Raw genomic sequence first — 20,486 nt, 5'->3', positions numbered from 1 at the left:
GGTGGGGGGAGAGACAGAAAAAGTAGGTGAAATAAGGCAGAAATGAAGGAGAAATGTGTGGGAAAGAGAGAGAAATTAAGAGAAGGAAGGGTTATTTTAACTTGCTGTAGCACACCAACTAGTGCTTTGCAAGATCTGTCTGAGCTGGGTGCAAGGAAAGGAAGAGAAAAAGGCAAGAACAAAGGTGTCAAACTTATTTGTTACAAGGGCTGGATCTGACATAAATGTCATTTTATTGGGCTGGGCAATGTGTGCCATTAAATGTAGCTCCAGGTACTGGAGATAAACTTTATAAAGATGATTTCAGATGCTGAATGGCAATAGTAGATGAATGATAATAGCAGGCTTAATTGGATTAGGTATGATATGCAGAGAAGTAGTAGGTATGGAGATATCAGCATTGGTAATGAGACCTAGATCTCAGTTTGGCCCAGGAGGATTCTGTCAAGGACACAAAAAATAAAGAGACATAAGTCTGACATTAGAAACCACAACAGTGGGGAACATTTTAACCTTCCAGGACATTCAGTTGCTGACCTAAGAGTACCAGTTCTCTTACAAAGAAATTTCAGAGGGAAATTAGAAATAGAGACTGATGAATTGCAACTGATAATAAAGCTCAAAATAATGCATCCTCCTGGACTGAATTGAGACCTAGATCTCCCTGAATTGAGACCAATGCCTGCTGTTGTCATTCAGCATCTGAAATCACTTCACTTTCCAAGATACAAGGGACTCACATTCTGAAGAAGTGTCTGAAGAAGGCAGCAGCAACTCATGAAAACTCATGCCCTGCCATAAATGTTGTTAATCATTAATGTGCTAAGAGACTCTTGCTCTTTTCCACTATAAAGTTTGTAAGCTTTGCTATTTGGTTTCTCTCTCCCCTCCCCCCGACCTCCAGCTGTTAGAAATGGAGAGGGGTGATGTCTCCAAGTCAAATAATGTGTTGATTTCAGACTGCAAACTCCATTCAGTCCTAATATAATGAAACAGTTGAAAAAGCAAGGGGTGGGGTTTAATGTGAAGAAAGGCAGCCAGGGAGCTGGGAGGGGAGAGAGGAAGATGTGTTGAACTGGAACATATGGAACCCTAAATGTATTTTTAAATACTTAACCATCTACATCCAGTCTTTAAACAATGGAATCCAATCCAAGTGTTGTAATTCTTAATCAGGGTATTTTAGAAAGAAAATAAATTCCCAGATAGGTACAGAGAAATCTAATTTTTAAAAATCCTTTTCCAAATAAGCCTTTTAATTTCCTTTTAATTCCCCTTTCCCCTTATTTCAGTGTATCTCTTTCCTGCACCCCCTTCCTTTCTTTTAATGTATGTGTGTGTGTGTGTATGTGCACACATATGGTCAGTTCTCAAGGTAAACACAGGGTGATTTCAGTGTAAATTGTGCTTGTCAGAAAAGTCCCTCCCTCCCTATGAAGAATGTGCACATGAAAGCTTATACAAAACTAATTGTAATAATTGTTGTATTTCAGGCAAACTACTTTTCCAAGTTGTCAAAACCTCCAGTTATATGCAGATTAGTTGGGAGGAAGGTGTTGGATGGGACTGGTCATCCAACATTAGAAGTGGAAGTGTTTTGCCAAGTCAAGAACTATGATAAGGTATGAGCTGCAGTTTGCGTCATGATGGTTTAAATCAGGGATATTAGCTGGTGACCTATATGGAATAGGTAGCCTCACAAATTATTATTCAGTGGACTATGTGAACTGAAAGGAATTGCTGTAACCAAGTATGAAAAGTGCTGTCTAAAATATTTATCTTAGATAAAAATAAATTAAAATGTTTCATTTTGATTTTTTTTAATGTTCATTTTTTTCAGCAGTATTAAAAAGAATGACTTAAATTTATTTTTTTCTCGATTGGTACACATTTCAGTGGATGTTAATATGGTGGAAGAATGGTTTACACCCCTATTATTACTTTTAATGATCCAGAACCCAATTATTAAGTATTAATTATCTGGGTTATTTAATTATTTATTTTATTTAATTAACTTTATTATTATTGAATGTTTAATTATTTACTTTAATTATTTAGTATTTCTATACCATCTTGCTACCAACTGGGAACTCAAAGGGGCTTACAAGAATCACAGATATATAATGTAGGCAAAGAGTACCATTCCAACATCTAAAGCTGTTCTTGGGTCCACTGGTCTGACTCGCTCAGGGCTGCAGGCTGTGAACCCTTTATCTCCTGTGTTTCTCCTGTCTTCTGAGTCGTGAGTGTGAGAATCAGCAATTTAGAAAACTTTACAAAAGTTTCTATCTCCTACTGTATTCTTGTTTCTGGATGGGAAAATGGCTTTCATTGGTTTTATGTTGTCAACTGATAACATTTCTTCATTTAGATTAGAATCCCACATTTACTGTGTCTGAGCACATGAATCCTAGTCTGCATCTTAATCTGCATCCAGCCTAAGTCTAATTTTTATTTTATACTGATATATGTATGATGGCCTGCATAGTGAGATCTCATCAGATCACGGAAGCTAAGCAAGGTCAGCCCTGGTTAGTACTTGGATGGGAAGTCACCAAGGAAGTCTCTAGGACTGCTATACAGAGGCAGGCAACAGCAAACCACCTCTGAACATCTCTTGCCTTGAAAACCCTAAGCTGATTTATGGCACTTTCCACCACAATACATGTACCTTTTTCCTTTACAATGTGTCCTTTTATTGAATACATCTCAGTTTCTTGATAATTAGACCTTATTTTATCACTTTGGATTTTAATTCTGTCTTTCAAAATAGGTATCTGTCATTTACATACATTAAACACTATCTCTTTCCATCATTCAGGTGACCATTGTTTGTAAAAGCATTTAGTCATGAGCCTAATGTGATAAAAGTTTTAAATTCTCATTTCTCCAGTTTGTGAAAACATCAAGCACAACTTTGCTGAAGACATCAAAGTAATCATCCGTTTTCATTCTTTAGAATGGTCCCATCTCTCTTTGGCTTCTTTCTTTTTCCATATTTCTCTTGCCCTAATCTTTTTTTACCCTTTATCCTCTTTTCTGTACTTTTCCTGATGTTTGATAGTACAAAAGAGAGAGAAAAGCATTTTAAAACAAAATTATTATTTTCTTGTATCCAACAACTTCACAAAGAGAAGGCAGAATTTACAGAACTGTTTGTATCCTCCTTTCCACCCTTTGAAGTTAGGAAAACTCTCCTCTTTTACCTGCTGTAACTTTACCTAATAAAATTCCTCATGTATTTCATATGACAGCACGGTGTGCATCTCAGTAAGAATTAATGCCTTGCAGTGGGAGACTGAATAGAAGAGTTAAGGGTGCGCTATCTTTTTGTGTCTGTGTTTCACCTGTTGGAAAACAGGTATTCAGGTTTATTTAAGAATGAAACAAAAAGACAAATAATCCAGTATAGGTTTTGGACATTTGCATTATTTAGAAGTTTACATAAACATCAGTGTTTATGCCAACAAAGAGGATGGGCTAAATAAAATTCAAACAGTAAATTATTGTGAAGTAGCTAGATTCACTGTAGTAATTTCTTGAATATCTTGGTGAAAGTGTAAAGAGTTTATTACTTTTGTTAGTAAAAGCAAAAGAAGTACATCAATAACAAAGCTTCGATAAACCTTTAGCATAAAATAATTTCAACGCTGTATTTATTGTGTGAAATTTTTAGTGGTGAGTGTATCTTTGAATACTGTTCTGCAGAGCATTTGTTCCAGCATGATCTCTTCTCATGCTGAAGTTCTTGAGAATGCTTCCCCAGAAGCAGTGGATGCTGATGAAAAGGAAAGACATGAATCAGTAAATATAGCAATTGAATGGATAGATGAATCATTGAATGAATTGCTCAGAGGCCTTCAACCTACTGACCAGTATAAAGTTGATGAGCTGCTAGGGTATGTCTTTACATTTATTCTGCTTATTGTCTCGTGATTTCATGCTTCAAATCCTAAGCTTTAGATGCCAGCCTGACATTGATACTGCTATGGCATCAAGGTAACTAGTTGGCATTCTGTGGTCTTAGCAGGGGAAAGAAATAGCAAAAAAGATGTAATCCTAAAAAACTGAGGTCCAAACTACATATTACTTCTACCATAACACATGGACTTGCAGCCAAATGACAGCTGCAAATCCCCTGTGGGAACTCCATTTAGAAGAGCCATAGAGGATTCTGGTCATAACCTTGGCTCAGGGTGAAGACGGGCTCCTGCTTCCACCATTGTTTTCCCAGCCTGAAACAGTCTGTGAGCATTACGGTATTTTCTTTGTCTGGGGGCTGCATGTGCTGGTTCAATCCCTATAAGTGTTTACAGAGAGGTCTCAGTCACAATTTACATCTTGCACAATCACATCATGCTGAGTGGCTGCCTGAGACTTTAGTCATTTTGCTTAGAACTTTAGCATCACAAGCTTCCTTTATAATATGACACGTTAACATCACAATTCAGAAAACATTGCACGCAATTTGTTGCAGAGTTGGTTGAACAAACATAACTTAAGAGCAGGATTTTTTTCTGGAGAGGGCGTTGGGAGATGCTAATTTAATTAGCAAAGCATAAACAATAGGAAAGGGGACTAGTAGAGGGTGTATCTGGCAGATTTAGGAGGCAGTGCTGCTCCCATGGCCCCTGCCTAATTATGGCCCTGCTTAAGAGTCTGCTTAAAGAGCATCAATTAGGTCATTAATTGGCTAAAATTTATCCCTGACTGTTATCCCCTCACCATATTTTTTAAATCAATGCAGCTTGATGGTACAGCCAACCAAGGAAGCCAACGCAGTGACCTGGAAAAGTGGGTGCTTAGCTGGCAGTGGTAGGGGTGGGCTGAGATTGTTTGTCGAGAATTAGTCAAACCAAGGACATCACCAGTGAAAGTGCTTGAATTTTGCTTGGGACTTTCATTTGTCCTTTCTTTCATGCATCAGGTCTGGAACCATTATCCTTTCTTTAGACAAAATAAATTTCCTATTTTCATGTTACCTTCAAAACAGGGCTAAGCATGTAATGGAAACGTATTATTTATAGCTATAAAGTTAAACCAATTGTGCAATTAGTCTAATGTTATTTTCTAGTAGCTCTTTTACGGGCCAAGAGCCCTTCTGTATAGAGTCTGAGGTTTGTAATATTATGAAACAACCAGTCATTCTGCCATTTCCTTTTTCCATAGTGAATATTTCACAAAGAAAGTGGAGGAGGAAGAAGAAGAAAGAAGGGAAGCTGAAAGGGAAAAAGAGAAAGAAACCCAAGAAATAATGTTTCCTCCTCCACCACCTGTTACAGCACCATCTGGAAAAAAGAAACAAGCAAAGCTAGGTTAGATGTTAGAATTGGTTCTATTAAAGATGTGTCTCTTTTAGGAAGATGATATCACAATATTTTTCCTGCTCTTTTGAAAACATGTTTGTAGAGGGTAAAAACAGAGATCTGAGCAGCCCAGAGCCTGCTTCTGCTTCCACTTGTATGGCTGTGTCTCACATCATATTGCAAGCTGGACTTCATGATCTCAAGATGAGATAGTCTGATATGAAGAGGCTCTCAACACACACACCCCACTTGTCTTGACTGCAATGATTATGCCAGTAGCACTTAAGGATCTTGCAGTGCAGTCCTGAGAACACGTTTCTGGGAAGAAGCCCAATTGACATAAGATTGGTCTACTCAAACTCCTCCATAGGTCTATTTAGTGGTGCTTACTCTCAGAGAAGCATTCTTAGGATGGTGTTAAACAAATTCTTGTGGGATAGTAGACTGTTACTGTGCAAAAAGTAGACTGATGGCACATATCATATTCATTGTAACATAAGGTTTTGTGGGCTTGAACCTCCTTTTTCAGATGCTACTACAATAAAGGTGCTAATCTTAAAGATACCACAATATTTCCCTTCTGTTTTTAATAATTAAAGAAGCTATGGAGAGTGAATAGAGGAATCACATAGGTATATCAACCACATGAGCACCTTCATATTGTTCTTATGTTGCAGTTGGAATATGTGGATGTTTGCCATGTGATTTCCTTGTCCACTTCTACCGTAAAGATTACCAAGTTCTGCCAGGTTAATATTAATTATCAGAAGTGGCAGCATTAAACACTCTTGGCTTCCTGGCATAAGAACATCTCTGCTGAATCAGACAAAGGGTCCATCTAGTATAGCATCCTATTTCTCTAGTGGCTGACCAGATGTCTTTGGAAAGTCTACAGAGCCTGGAAGCCAAAGCCTACCACCACTGTTACTCTTAAAAAGCTGAAGTTCACAGTTATACAGCTTTTGAAGGATATAGCTAACAATTCATATATCTATCATCAGTATATTTTTCCAATACACTTTTAAAACCATCAAAGCTAATGTCTCTCAATGCATCCTATGGCAGTGAGTATCACATGTTTATTGAATATTGAGAAAAAGAAGTGTGTACTGTCCATCAGCTTCATTGGATGTCTCTGAGTTAAAGTATTATGGGGCAGATAAAAATGCTGTAAGCAATAAGCATCATGTTATCTTCAGTAATTTACTTAGAACATACATTAGAATAATGGTTTGTAAAGACCAGCATTATGTTAGCTAGTTTCTGGTCCTCTGGCAGGGATTCCAGTTTTAGTGATGTTGCATAGTGTTGTTAAGAGATCAACATTTTCATATGACCTTGAGGAATCCTTGAGTGTATGTCATCTAAACTGAATTATTTGTCAGTTTTTAATTTGTTAGTAAGCCCTATAAAATTTTATCTTTTGTAGCCTCTGTTTGGCTCAGTTCATTAGACAACTTCCATGCAACTAGTGGTTTTGGTGAAGGTAGCTGCTCCACATCTATCACTGTGAAGGCAGAGGCAAAGAATTAATTCAGCTTCTCTGTGATCTATCTAATAGCTCAACTGCCTAGCAATTTCCTGCTTCTAATGTATTAAAGAAAATCTTATTGTTTGTAAAAATTGCTAGAGCGTGTGTTACTTATTCTCATTTTGACAAGACTTCCACTTCTTAAAGAAAGCCTTATAGTCTCTTAAGGCTTACTTGATTAGGTTCATTAGCCGTGCTAATGATGTCTTTTTTATTTTAATGGTTTCTGAGCTATTATTTTTGTGGATTTAAATATTTTCAGAACATTCTGAATTGATTTTTTTCTTTCTTTCAGCTTCCTTTTGCTGAATCACCTCATTTTGAGGTTTCCTTTTCTGAAATCAAATGTTACCCTATTGAACTTATTGGACAACTTTCTATTTATACATTATTGAAAAATAGCACTATGGTCATATCATAGCCGTCAGAACACAGGTCCATGTCCAAGGTTGCCTACTTTCTAAGCTGTTCCATGATCAGTTGCCTTGCACAGTAGTTTCTGGTACATAGAAATGTTGTCTTTTTGTAATGTCTTGATGTTAACTTTCATACTTTTATGTTCAGTGCAATTTAGTGCAGGAGCGCTAAGTGAGGGGACAATGTTGCCAAAGTGGAACTTGTATTGATGCCTTTACATTATGATCCTGTTGTTTAATTTTAGTAATTAATGTCCTGTGGTGGAGATAGAGAATGCTGTCATATCGCAGCCAACTTATGACAATCAAATCAAAAAGTGAACACATTTGGGTATTACAATTGAATGGCCTCAGTTGAAGCAAGAAGTGTTGATCTACCAAGAGGAGAACTTGCCATTTTATGGATAATTAAATTGATTTTTGAGGGTCTTTGGAGAATGCATCCTGTTCATACTCCTTTGCTCTATACTTGATTCATCATTCATTTTTCTCTTTAACTGTGCATTCTGAGCCTAAGGAAGGTTATGTCTCTGATATACTTCAAATTAAAGCCATCTTTAGTTGGGTCTCTAGATAGTGTTCCATAGTTGCACTTGGCAACATTTATGCTCTGTTCAAGAGTGCTGTTAAGTGCATGGATTAAAGGTCAGATTTTCAAAGGTGCTCAGCACCCACAACTAGTGTCATATTTTCAAAAGATACTGGCTCCTATTTGGGAATCAGAGTAAACCAATGGATGATAAGGATTTGAGGACATAAATGTCACAGTGAGAGCTGATGATTGCTAAGTTCTTTGCTATAAAAATCTAGCCATTATAAAGGTGGCTAAATGGGAACAGAGTAATTTTCAAAATCTACCTTGGATTTTGAGTTTTGTGCACTTAAAGAGTAATTTGGAAAGTCTGGATTTAAGGATGCTGTTAAAAGAGAATTTAATGCCAAAAAACCAGAAATAAAGTTTGTTCTTAGCTAGAACATATCTTCAGTATAGTTTGATATATCAGACTATTGCATTTATGATCATAAGAAGTTAAAGCTGAAATTTAAGGCATTACTGTTAGAAAAGCCGTTAAAGAAAGTGGTATCATATATGACTTTTCAAACAGAATTAAGAAAGAAATCCTCAAAACATCTATTTCTGGATAATTTATTTAACCCCAGCAGGATTTCTTCAGAATATAGAGATTATTATTTCTTAATTTCTTTTTAATTCACAGTATAAAGAATTAAATTGCCAACATTTTACTTGTACCTGTTGTGATAATGTAACAAGATAATTTTAAAGCAAAATGCTCTTCTTGTTCTTAGGGAAAAAGATTTCTGTTGTAGAAAATCCAATCCCACCTGCAGAACCTACTGAACCAGTTATTAAGGGTAGCATGGCTATTGGGTGTGTATCTCTTGCTGTTGTGAAGGCTGCTGCAACTACTAGTGACATGCCTTTGTACTTACAGATTGCTTTAATAAAACACAATCAGGTATGTGTCAAGATTTTGGTCTTTTGCTCAGATTGTCACACAGTCCCAAACTTCCACTCAAGGGAATTATATCATACAGATCAGTTTAAAATTTGCAGGAATTTTTATTTTTAGTGTGTTTTAGATCAGTATCATCTTTTAGTGATTGTATTAAACAACCTCAGTTCAGTTTTTTCTTTGCTCAGTTAAGTTTTTGCTTTAGTCAGGGCCTTATGCTACAGACAGGATTCAACACTATCCTTTCAAGCTGTTCCTTAAGCAAATGCTCTTTGTTCCTGCCATGTTAGAGTTGCTTCCATGGAATTGTGGGGATGTGTGGCAGTCTGGATTTCATCTTATGGTCCTTTAGGCCTCTAGGCAGTTGTGGCTGCCTGTGCCAGCAATATTTAATAGTCAAGAAGGTGATATGTGTTTGAATACCGACTAATGTGGACCTTGTGCCCTGCTTGCTAGTGACAAATGCATATTTATCTACGAATATAATAACCTTCCTTTATTATCCTCATGATGCAATAATTCCTAAAACCATTAGTGAAAGCATATCTAAATGACAGGGACTTTAATTACAGACTAAAATTTTGAATTCAATAGGTAAGAATTAGGGGGGGATTAAAACAAACTGCTAGTAAAAACTAATATCAACACAATACATAGAAAAACTATTTTGTTATACAAAAAAACCCTATTAATTATAAATATGAGCCCCAATTTCTTAATTAAGAGAAAGAAAGTGATTTCTTATTGGAAGGTTTGTAAAACAGTACTAAAAATCCTGATTGGGTAATATTACATAAAAAGAGACAGCAATAATAGATAGGTATGCAAGTATTTTTTTTTTTAACATGGGAGGTATGAAAGTATACCAAAGAACACTAATTAAGACAGTGACTAGTGTTTAAGCAATTTTTTGAATATATTAAAAACCAGTTAACCTTGATAAGGGAGTACTTTAGTCCAAGTAAGGGGTACCTGTGTCCTTATTCTAGTTAGGCAGTGGAAAAAGAATTCTCTGTTCCATCAGTGTTGCAACCATAGCTATTCGTCATACCAGTGAATCTCAATATTTCTGCCAGCTTTAAGGAACTCAATGTCCAGCATTTCAACACAATTTGATGGCATCTTTGATGTCAGTTGTTACTCAGCAAATAACATGCTTCACCTTTAGATGCTGAAAGAGAAAGAGCCCTTTCTTTGCCTGAGACAGTTGGACAGTTTCTGCCAAGCAGAGCAGATAATAGTGAGCCAGATGGACCAGTGCTCTGACTCGGTACAAGGCAATAACTTTCACTCACGTCTTGCAGTAGTTGATGCCAAGTATCACAATCAACAGGCTGGAGTATATTTGTTAATAAAGAAGGTTGAATGGGAGATCAGCAGGAGAAGGAACGCAAGCCAGGTCATGAACCTGAGTCCTGATTAAGAGCACAAACTTTAATCTGGGGGAACCAGGTTTGATTCCCCACTCCTCCACATGCAGATGCTGGGTGACCTTGGATCAGTCACAGTTCTTTCAGAGCTGTTCTCTCAAGAGCTCTTTCAGCTCCACCTATCTCCCAGGGTGGCTGTTGTGGGGAGAGGAAGGGAAGTTTTTTTCTAAAACTGTATTACAAATTCATAGCTAGTTTTCAATTAATAAATACTTCCAAATGTTGGAACTGGTCTTATTCCTTTAAAACAACCTAATGAAATTACTGAAGGGCTCTATAATCAAATTAAGACCCATTATTTCATTAATTTTCTGTACAGTGTGTTTCTAGCCATCCATGTGCTTGGGGTCATATCCACCAAATGTAGATAATCGCCACTTTCCAATATCTGTTTCTCTTTCATATTAACGTAATTATAATATTTCTGAAAAGGTATGACTTCTGGTCTCCTGCTGTTACGTCTTGATATTATGCAGGGGAATTCCCCATTGTTAAATGTTTGAATCATGTCGTTGTAAATTTTGTATTCTCAAAGAGCCAGTTTGGTGTAGTGGTTAAGCGTCTGGACTCTTATCTGGGAGAACCAGGTTTGATTCCCCACTCCTCTATTTGCACTTGCTGGAATGGCCTTGGGTTAGGCATAGCTTTCACAGGAGTTGTCCTTGAAAGAGCAGCTGCTTTAAAAAGCTCTCTCAGCCCCACCTACCTCACAGGGTGTCTGTTGTAGGGGAGGGAGGTAAAGGAGATTGTAACCACTCTGAGATTCAGAGTATAGGGTGGGATATAAATCCAATATCATCTTCTTCCTCTAAAGATATCTTCAGTTTATTCAGAAAGGAGATCCTCTGGGTTTAATTTCTTCTTAAGTTTGTACCAAATTCTGATAATGGCTCTTACCACAATATCATTAAATTTTGTCTGTCCAAGATAGAAACCTCAGTGGGATATTACATTCAGTTTGTGAATTTACAGCCTAACATTAAACATACTACCTTTTATTTCCATTTTAGCATCTGCCTAAGGAACTCATTATGCCATTGCCAATGATAACACTTTTGAGTAGTGGAAAGTCATCGCCTGGAAAACTAAATCTAATGAAAGAAGTGATGTTTATACCTCCAGCCTGGTTAACTGTTAAACAAGTACTGTATGCTACTGTTTTCATCATAATAAATACAACAGTAAAAAGCATTTATCCATATTTTACCTACCTTGTAAGAAATAACAATTGCTTATTTAGGCCACAGACTGATATCCAAGTTCTGTATACTTATACCTGTTGGCTTCAGCTGAAGTAAGAATGGACAGTTGGGTATAGGACCATGGCTGTTTCTGTTGCAAAATCTTTGATCCACAAGTACAGTAGAGAAGCAGTCATTCTTATATACAATCAATTTCCATCCATTTCAACAGAGTGGATACATGGGAAGTTCCAAGTGACATGTGGAAATAATCACAATAATAGAAAGACTTACCAAATTTGTCTCACAATGTGAATTTTATTTACACCAAATGGGATTTCATATTCAAAGTAGATGAATGGTATTGAGTATACAGAAGAAACTCTGGAAAGATCCCATAGTACATTTTTACTAATGAAAGAGGGGGTAACTTTCATCAGTGGCTTTCTTACTGCAGATCTCTGACCAATGAGGTCCCATTAGATGTTTATCAGAACTTAATTCAGGAAATCACTTCTATGCTGACAGTATCTCAGGTGGATGAGCCTGGACTAATTGGTAGGAACTCCAAACCATACTATGATAAAGAATGTGCTCTTATTTAAAAAGTGATGAATTCCTTATATACACTGTCCTTAAGTAACAACAGGGGGGGAAGTGTGGAGGCCCAGGTTATGCCCTTAAATAAGAAAAACTGCTATAAAACAGTCTAGGAAGTTATGGAAGACTCCTATTCTGGCAGTGACAAAAACCCCCACCCTCTACCCTTTTCTGGAGGCTTATTCATTGACAGAAAACCTAAATTTTCTTCACCTTTATATCTGCACATTTCTCCTTCTCCTAGATAGTCCTTTTTCTTTTCGAAGTTGTACAGGGACCATATCCAAGATAACATTACTGAAGCCTTTGAAACCCTCCCCTCATGGCCTCTGGTTACCCCATAGGAAATAAAAACATATATTGCGAGATTCAAAAATGGGAAGGCTCCAGGATCAGATGGTATTCCATCTGAAGCCTTGAAAGAAAACTTGGAGTGGTGGGCACAGTTTTTAGCGGTCTTGTTTACATATATTGATAATTCTGGTCATATTCCTAAACAGTGGAGAACTGCAATTGTAGTCCCTATCTATAAAAAGGATTTTAAAAATGAACCTGCTAATTATAGGGCCGTTAGTCTTTTAAATATTATCAGTAAATTATAAACAAGGTATTTATTAGATAAGTTGGAAATATGGCTGATATAAGAAGAGATTATACCAAAAGAACAAGTTGGCTTTAGAGCAGAAAGATCAACTATATAGCAGGGGTGGCCAGCAGTAGCTCTCCAGATGTTTTTTGCCTACAACTCCCATGAGCCCCAGCCAGCATGGCTAATTGCTGAGGCTGATGCGAGTTGTAGGCAAAAAACATCTGGAGAGCTACCATTGGCCACCCCTGTTATAGAGCACTGTTTTATTTTTTGACATCTAATAGGAAAATACTCTACCAGAGGTCCTATCTCTTTATATGCTGCCTTTATCGATTTAAAGGTGACTTTTGACTCTATGTCCAGACAAAGATTATGGGAAAAACTAGGGAGTACTAATATAGATAAAAGGCTACTTTTTCTTTTTAGTGCTCTACATGATGATTCCACCCTAAGGGTGAGATAAAGCCCATTGGGACTTCTTACAGAGCCTATTAAAACTTTCAAGGGAGTAAGACAGGGCTGATTCCTAGCCTCTATTTTATTTAATCTTTATCTGAGTGATGTGGTTAAGCATATGACAAATTCTAATTCTCATCTTCCAAAACTGGGCTTGTGTCACATATCAGTTTTACTATATGCAGACGACATGCTTCTTTCATCAAGGACATTGCTGGGACTCCATAGGGTACTTGACAGCTTTGCTATGTATTGTGACAAATAACATCTTACCATCAATTATGATAAGACCAATTATAAGGTATTTGGTAGCCCCCACCCCAAAAAAAGAGTATGGTCAGTGAAGGGAAATAAAATTGAGCAGGTCAATAAATTCATCTGTCTTTAGTATTCCAGGAGACCATATCTACTACTGCACACTGTAAACTGAGAGCAGAGAGTGCTGAGAAAACTAAGTATGCAATATTTAAAAAATTTTGTTCTAAGGGGGGCCTTTATATACCTGCTGTATTGAAGCTTTTTCAAGCTAAAGAATAGCCCAACTTTTCTATATGGCATTCTTACTGGTATTTTAGCCACAAGTTTGAATTTATTTGAAAAGACACAACCTAAATTCTTTCATGCCATTTTACAGCTCCCTCCAACTGTTCCTAATTTGCTTCTCTGTATAGAAACAAGTCAAATGAGGACTGAGGATTCTGTTGGCATTGCTTCCCAATGGCTTAAGATACATATTAATCAAAAAGGACTTCTTCACCTCATAATGCAATATTCTTACCAACTGAGCTGGCTTCACAGGGTTGAGGAAAGCCTTGAAAGAATGGGCCATTCACCTGGTGTCCTTTTGTTGCAGACCATTGATCTGGCCAAATTCACAATTAGGCAAAGGATTTGTGACATGGAACACCAGCGAGACTTAATGAAGTCTCCTGGTTTCAGAGCCCCCAAGAAGATGAAATACATCAAGTCAATGGCCTAAAATTTTAAAACCTTAGATTTCTCCTCTTACAGGAAGGCTTTTACATTGGCCACATGTGATGCCATGCCATCCATGACTTTGGAAGGAAGATACAACAAGATATATACTCTGAGAGGATTTGCCTCTGCCCTCTAGCAGAGGTGGAAACAATGGGACACATCTTTTTCCACGGCCCTCTCTATAAATAAATTTGGGATAAGACAATTATTTCCCTTGTTGACAGTCCTGTGGTAGAGGTGGACCAGATATGCTTAGGTAAATTTTTAACTGATGAAATTTCAGTTATTACCAAGTTAACTGCTAGATTCTGTGCATAGGTGATCAAAGTGCGCAATAAATTTTAGTCCTGCCCTTTTGAGCCTTGACAGAGATTGATTTCTCACTAGTGTTGCTCCACCCTCAGGCTTCTGTTTTCCCTAGCACAAAGATTTCCCTAGTTTTAAAGATTAAGATATCATGTGTGGAACTGGAGGGAGCACCACATCAAAATGCACCCTTGGAGCAACTGGTTGGAAATAGATCACTTGAGCCAGGGGTAAACAGATGCCTGGGGGCAGAGCAATGCCAGTGAGAAAACAGTATTAGATTTCATCAGAAGGTCTACTATATAGTTCTCTATTTTTAGATTCCAGGTTCAAATTTTAATTATGGTTATCTAAGATGCTATTTTATGCATTTTATGTTTTATTCTCGTTCTACTATGTAATTTTATATAATTTTTTGCTACATTTTCTATTTTTATTTCAACTGGAGCTTAACTGGAATAATATTAAAACTGAACTGAACAGACCTCTGTCTTGAACCTTATGCTATTCCTGGGTTATCTGGTGTTTCCTTATCCTCCAAGAACAGCATTTCAGGCAGCATTTTTGAATGCAGTGGTAGGGAAGGATGTCCTGTTCTGATAGTGAAAGTGCTTTCCATTAGCAGAAATTTACTGTGGAATCCAAGCATTCATCTTCTGGAAGCAGGGCTTTTTTTGTAGCAGAAACTCCTTTGAATATTAGGCTACTCCCCCCTGATGTAGCCAATCCTCCAAGAGCTTACAGTAGGCCCTGTAAGAAGAGCCCTGTAAGCTGTTGGAGGACTGGCTACATCGGAGGGGGGTGGTGTAGCCTAATATGCAAAGGAGTTCCTGCTACAAAAAAAGCCTGTCTAGAAGTAATAATATCTGTGAATTAATTGATGCTCTAACAAATTTTGAATGAAAATTGAATTTTTATAGATGCATAGTCTTCTATGCCACCCTGCAGGTTAACCTGGATGTTTTTCTAAAGATGTATAACAAGCAAGAAAAATAAAGCAATAGGTCAGTTGAAAAAAAGATTAACATAGATATGATCAGTATTTAAAGACTATCAACTTGCTGGCCTTAGCATGGCTCCCTGTTAAGCTTCTTGTGCTTCTGTCCATGGTCCTGATGCCCTGCCTGCCTGCCATCCATGAAAGGTGACTGGAACTCTTTGTTCACTTCTTGTTTTATGCTTCTCAGTATCTGAATCCACTTACTTATAGGACTTAAGGTATTCTCCATGTCCTCCACAAACACAGAACATCTGCTTCTTTACAACTCCTTGTACAATATAGAGCACATCCTTAATAGTAAATATTTGCAGTATAATAAGCATGGTAGTGACTTGCAAAAATAAAGTCAACTTTTTTTTAATGAACTCTTTAATGGAAAAAAAGCACTGGCTTGAAGAATTTTTCTAATTTTACAGAGTGTAGAAAGATCTCTGGATATTCACAAACAAATAATGAAGTTGCTGGAACCGGTGAATAAAGGGGTAAGATAATATTTAAATTAATGATTAACACACCCCTACCAATCTGTTGAAGAGGCCCTGTTTGTTTTTTAAGTTAGTTATCTGGAAGATCCAAACCTTTTCTTGTTACCAGTCCATAGAATTCCTTGAGGTCTAACAGCCTTAGTTGGCATTTGTTTAAAAGACAAGCTGGAGGCCTGCAAGAAATTCCAAAAGGATAAACATTTGGGAAATTCCCATATGCACATCACACTTGCATAAGAATGATGATCTCATGGGCTTAGATATATGTAATTTGCTGCTCAACTCTGACTCATAACAGTTTTCTGCTGTAGTACAACTGTCCTGATATAGCCCTCAACATTAACTGTACAAGGCATAACATGGGGCAACTTTTAGCTTTTGCTCCATTTGCTGTATAGGTCACTTACTGGGTAAAAATTGGAGGTAAGGATTCTGCATTTCACCTCTCACCTTATGGCATTTTCACGCCTGACCCTGGTCCCATGATGCTCTTTAAATTAGTTGCTTTGCTCCTTTCACAGTTTAAAGGGCAACTGGGCAGGATAACTAATTTGGATCAGAAGAACTGTTTTGCTCTGATCCTAATTAATCCTTCTGCACATACACTTTTTTCTCCCCTCTTATGTTTACCTTTTTTCTTTACTTTAACCAGTGTTCAAATACCTACAAAATCCCATGGTCCCTAAAGGTCAATTCAGTGATGGCTGAGCTGTTTGTTTTTTTAAAAAACATTATTCTGATTTCCAAACTAATATTTTTTCTGCATATCTGGGAAGTTCACAAAAAAAAAGTCTTGTTTTGCTATCTTTCTGCTAGAAAACTTGATGGTCGTATGCTTACTAGCAGGAGTGATGTTAGATGTTCTGTATAAAGAGGCTTTTGAAGTTGGCTTTTGTGATATTATATGATACATGTACTTCATTACACATGCAGGGAATAATTTCTGCGAAATCATTAATTTTATGTCTTATGTTGAGAGTGGGAAAATCTGTTGTATATTGAGAATTAAAATGTGTTTATTGCTGTTTTCTGTTGAACTGTACATAAAATAATTATGTCTGCATTTTTCTCAGAGCTATCTTACATAATGTTCCTAATGCTTTTCATCCAAAATATGGTTAGCTATATTTATGGTTTTTCTAACCATTTCTTTAACTTTTACAGCAGCCTACTCCTTCAGCGGAAAGTAAAAAGTCTGCTGCGCGAGATGCAGGGAAAAAAGCTTCAGTAAGGAAAAAAGCCAAAACCTAACACATCACATAGGACAGTTAATGGATCATAAACTGATAGATTTTTGTCCAAGTAACATATTGGCATGTATCAGTGTATCTAATTCTTAACATGGTGTAATATGTAGAAACTTAAATCCAGAGATGAGCCATGAATAGACAAGACAGATCTTTCTACAAACCTAGAAAAAGTCCCAGTTTTGCATAAGAATCTGAAATCTTAAAAAACTTAAAATGGGGATTAATCCCCCCACCTAATAATAAAAGCAGCATCTGTAGCTTTAAGAAGTGAATTCTTTTAGTGGCTGTTACTTGGCAATCACAACAGTATTGCCAGCCTTCAAAGCTTGATTTCTGTCAGTAAAAGGCAGGGAGAGGGGCAGGACTTTCCAGAGCTGTTTTGGCCTCTGAGGAAGAACACATTGAGGCCATACCCAGCAGCAGCCACCAGCCAACTTGCTATCTTGTGACTTGCATGACCCACCTATGCCAAACCTCTTGCTGATGTTCAACAGCAGCCATCCCACAAGCCAGCATAGTGTAGTAATTACAGCTTCAGATTAGGATCTGGGACACACATACTGCTATGGAAGCTCACTTGGTTACCTTGGGCAAGTCACACACACTCAGCCTAATCTACCTCACAGGATCGTTGTGAAGATAAAATGAAGGACAGAAGAATTATTTAAGACACTTTGAATCCCCATTATGGAGAAAGTAAATAAATAGATATAGCTGAAACTGGAGGTTGGTTGTTGGGTGGGAAGGAGAAAAGGAAGCAGGGTTATTATTATTGCATTGGTGAAACTAAAAGAAAGAGAGCTCCATCAGACTTCAGACAAACACTATGGCCCTGTTTGGCATCATTAACAGTACTTCATTCCATTAATGATTGTACCATCATCAGTGCCAAAAAAATTATGCTATTAATATAGCATTGCTATTTCATCATTATTTGGACTGTTTGTTACTGACGTGGGCCAGTGGGTTATGTAACCATAATATATGATATGTAAAGTGCTGATTAGATTCTGAGCTCAATGCTGTAACTGATTTTATTATGATTTTAGCTGTTCTTGATTGTTTTATTATTGCATATTTGATGTACTCCACCCTGAGCCCCTATGGGGGAATGGGCGGGATATAAATAAACTAATAATAATAATAATAATAATAATAATAATAATAATAATAATAAGTGGTCTTGTCGGCCTGATTACCTTCAAGCTGCACTTGTCACTGCTTCTACTCTTATGGGGTAGTAGGATGCTCTGAAACCAGAACTGTTTTGGTAGCCAGCATAGTGATTAAAGTGGTTGTGCTGGTTTGCTCTTTAGATTCTGTTTCTTTGTGTAGATAGCCTGTAATGTTCTAGAGACTGTTGATGTGGAGCCTGGGATACACGTCAGCTAAGGGGAGGGGCGGTGGCTTAGTGGTAGAGCATCTGCTTGGTAAGCAGAAGGTCTCAGGTTCAATCCCTAGCATCTCCAATGAAAAAGAGTCCAGGCAAATAGACGTGAAAAACCTCAGCTTGAAACCCTGGAGAGCCACTGCCAGTCTGAGTAGACAATACTGACTTTGATGGACTGAGGCTCTGATTCAGTATAAGGCAGCTTCATATGTTCATAAGTTCAGTTATGTCATCAAAACCAGACTATCCATGACAATTTATGTACTGAGTTTCTAATTACTAATATTTCATATATGACATGGAGATATACAGATGGAAAAGTGCTAGGAAGAAGTGCATTATAAATTTACTTTGCTTCTTGTGCATGTACATGCATGAGAAAGGTGGAATGTAAACATTTCAGTAAATAAAAGATTAAGTTGTATTTTAGCAGCTATGAATATGAGCTGGCACACATGAAGTTGCCTTATATCAAGTCAGACAATGGATCTATTAAGTATTGTCTACTCTGATTGGCAGTGGCTTTCCAAGATCTTTTGTTACTCACTTCTTGATCCTTTTCTTAACTGAAAATACCATGGGTTGAATCTGGGACTTTCTTCATGCAAAACACATGTTCTGCCACTGAGCCACAGCTTCTCCTTATAGGTTCAAGCCTTATGCAGTGATTGCTTCTTCCACAATCATATCTAGCTGAGAACTTTAACAAAGTTATAATAGCTTTATGCAAGCTATTATAAATTATATGCAATTGATGCACAGAAAAAGTTATATCTTAATATGAAATGATCTGTAAAGAAATTATTTGGGGAATAAATCCCCAGCTGACAGTTTAGTAGTGTATGTGGTACCTATTACATGGGTGAGGATTCTGATGACAGAAAAATGCTGGGATTTGTATTGAAATTGGCAGTTCTCTTGTGCATGAATGCATGTATATTTCTAGCAATATTATTTTTTATTTCCAGCCACCCGTTATTAAAAAAATGTCTCACTTAGGCTGCATAGTAACAGGGAATGAAACTCTTGAACAACCACTGACCTTGATTCAAATGGCTTGCGCAAACATTGGCTTGGAATTAGGAATAGATCTGTATTTGGGAATAAATTGTGCTGCTCATGAACTAATGGACTATGTAAGTCTTATTTTCAATATTTTGTTATCTTATTCTCTTTCTTCTGATCAGTTGCTTTTCTTTTTTCTGAGGTGGCTGTTCACTGTAAACAGGAGGAATAATGAGGAAGACAAATAATTTTATTCACACAAATAGCTCATGATGCCATCATGATCTCATTGTCTTCCACAGAGTTTCATCCTTAACTCTTAAAAACAAGATGGGATAGTCTCAGATTTCTTGGGGAGTATTTTTTTTTTTATTTGTGTGTGTGCATGGCTGGAAGTCAAGGCAACTTCTAGCAACCCCTACTGGGGCATATAAGTGACTAGATATAGGCAATCTCTGTGTCTCACTCCTGGTATTCCAAGGAGGTTGCCTTTCCAAGTACTTGCCAGGGTCAGCCCTGCTTAGCTTCTGAGATCTGACAAGATCAGGCTTGACTGGGCTCTCTAGGTCAGGGTGGGTTAGTCTCAAATTTGATAGTATTTTACCTAATACATGTGGGTTTGTTTATTGTAGAGTAAGGGAAAATATGAAGTATTGTCTGGAACACTCAAGAACCCTGATGAAATGGTGGATATGTATGTGAACCTGATTCATAAGTTCCCTTCTGTTGTAGCATTAATTGATCCTTTGAGAAAAGAGGTAAGAGCCTTTAAAAAAAACAACCATAGTTCCTAAGTCCTTACAATGAAAGACTCTTGGAAGATGCTTTAGGAGTAATACTTTGTAAGATAAAATAATAAGCTGACTAAAACCACATTGAAGTTAATCGTCAACAGGATGGCTTCTCCAATTAAACTTTGTAGTTCTATTGAAATCTGTAACTAACCTGGTACCAGGGTGTGTTGGAAAGCTCAAGATGGTATGGTTTGTCTTGCTTGTATGGGATGGCATTGCTTTCAAGGTGTTTGTTGTTATAGCATTTTAAGTATTTTATATTCTAATATATACTTTTAAAGAAGCCATTTGGGG

The 20,486-nt window shown here is 37.2% G+C and overlaps 1 protein-coding gene across 3 annotated transcripts in view; it reads left to right on the top strand.

Moving 5' to 3' along the window:
• ENO4 (enolase 4) overlaps positions 1-20,486 on the top strand; it is a 31,477-nt gene that overhangs the window by 2,772 nt on the left and 8,219 nt on the right. For 2 of the 3 annotated variants that reach the window (XM_060240841.1, XM_060240843.1), the window contains exons 2-9: positions 1,494-1,622; positions 3,709-3,899; positions 5,170-5,315; positions 8,562-8,731; positions 11,169-11,300; positions 15,685-15,750; positions 19,362-19,529; positions 20,031-20,156. In XM_060240841.1, coding sequence (XP_060096824.1) covers positions 1,494-1,622; positions 3,709-3,899; positions 5,170-5,315; positions 8,562-8,731; positions 11,169-11,300; positions 15,685-15,750; positions 19,362-19,529; positions 20,031-20,156 — 1,128 coding nt within the window. The remainder of the gene's footprint in view (positions 1-1,493; positions 1,623-3,708; positions 3,900-5,169; positions 5,316-8,561; positions 8,732-11,168; positions 11,301-15,684; positions 15,751-19,361; positions 19,530-20,030; positions 20,157-20,486) is intronic. The other variant, XM_060240844.1, reaches the window with a different exon arrangement.

The sequence above is a fragment of the Heteronotia binoei genome, chromosome 6, assembly GCF_032191835.1.
Source record: "Heteronotia binoei isolate CCM8104 ecotype False Entrance Well chromosome 6, APGP_CSIRO_Hbin_v1, whole genome shotgun sequence".
Lineage (NCBI taxonomy): Eukaryota > Metazoa > Chordata > Lepidosauria > Squamata > Gekkonidae > Heteronotia > Heteronotia binoei.
Note: the sequence above shows the minus strand (reverse complement) of the source record. Positions and strands in the feature narration are given on the sequence as shown.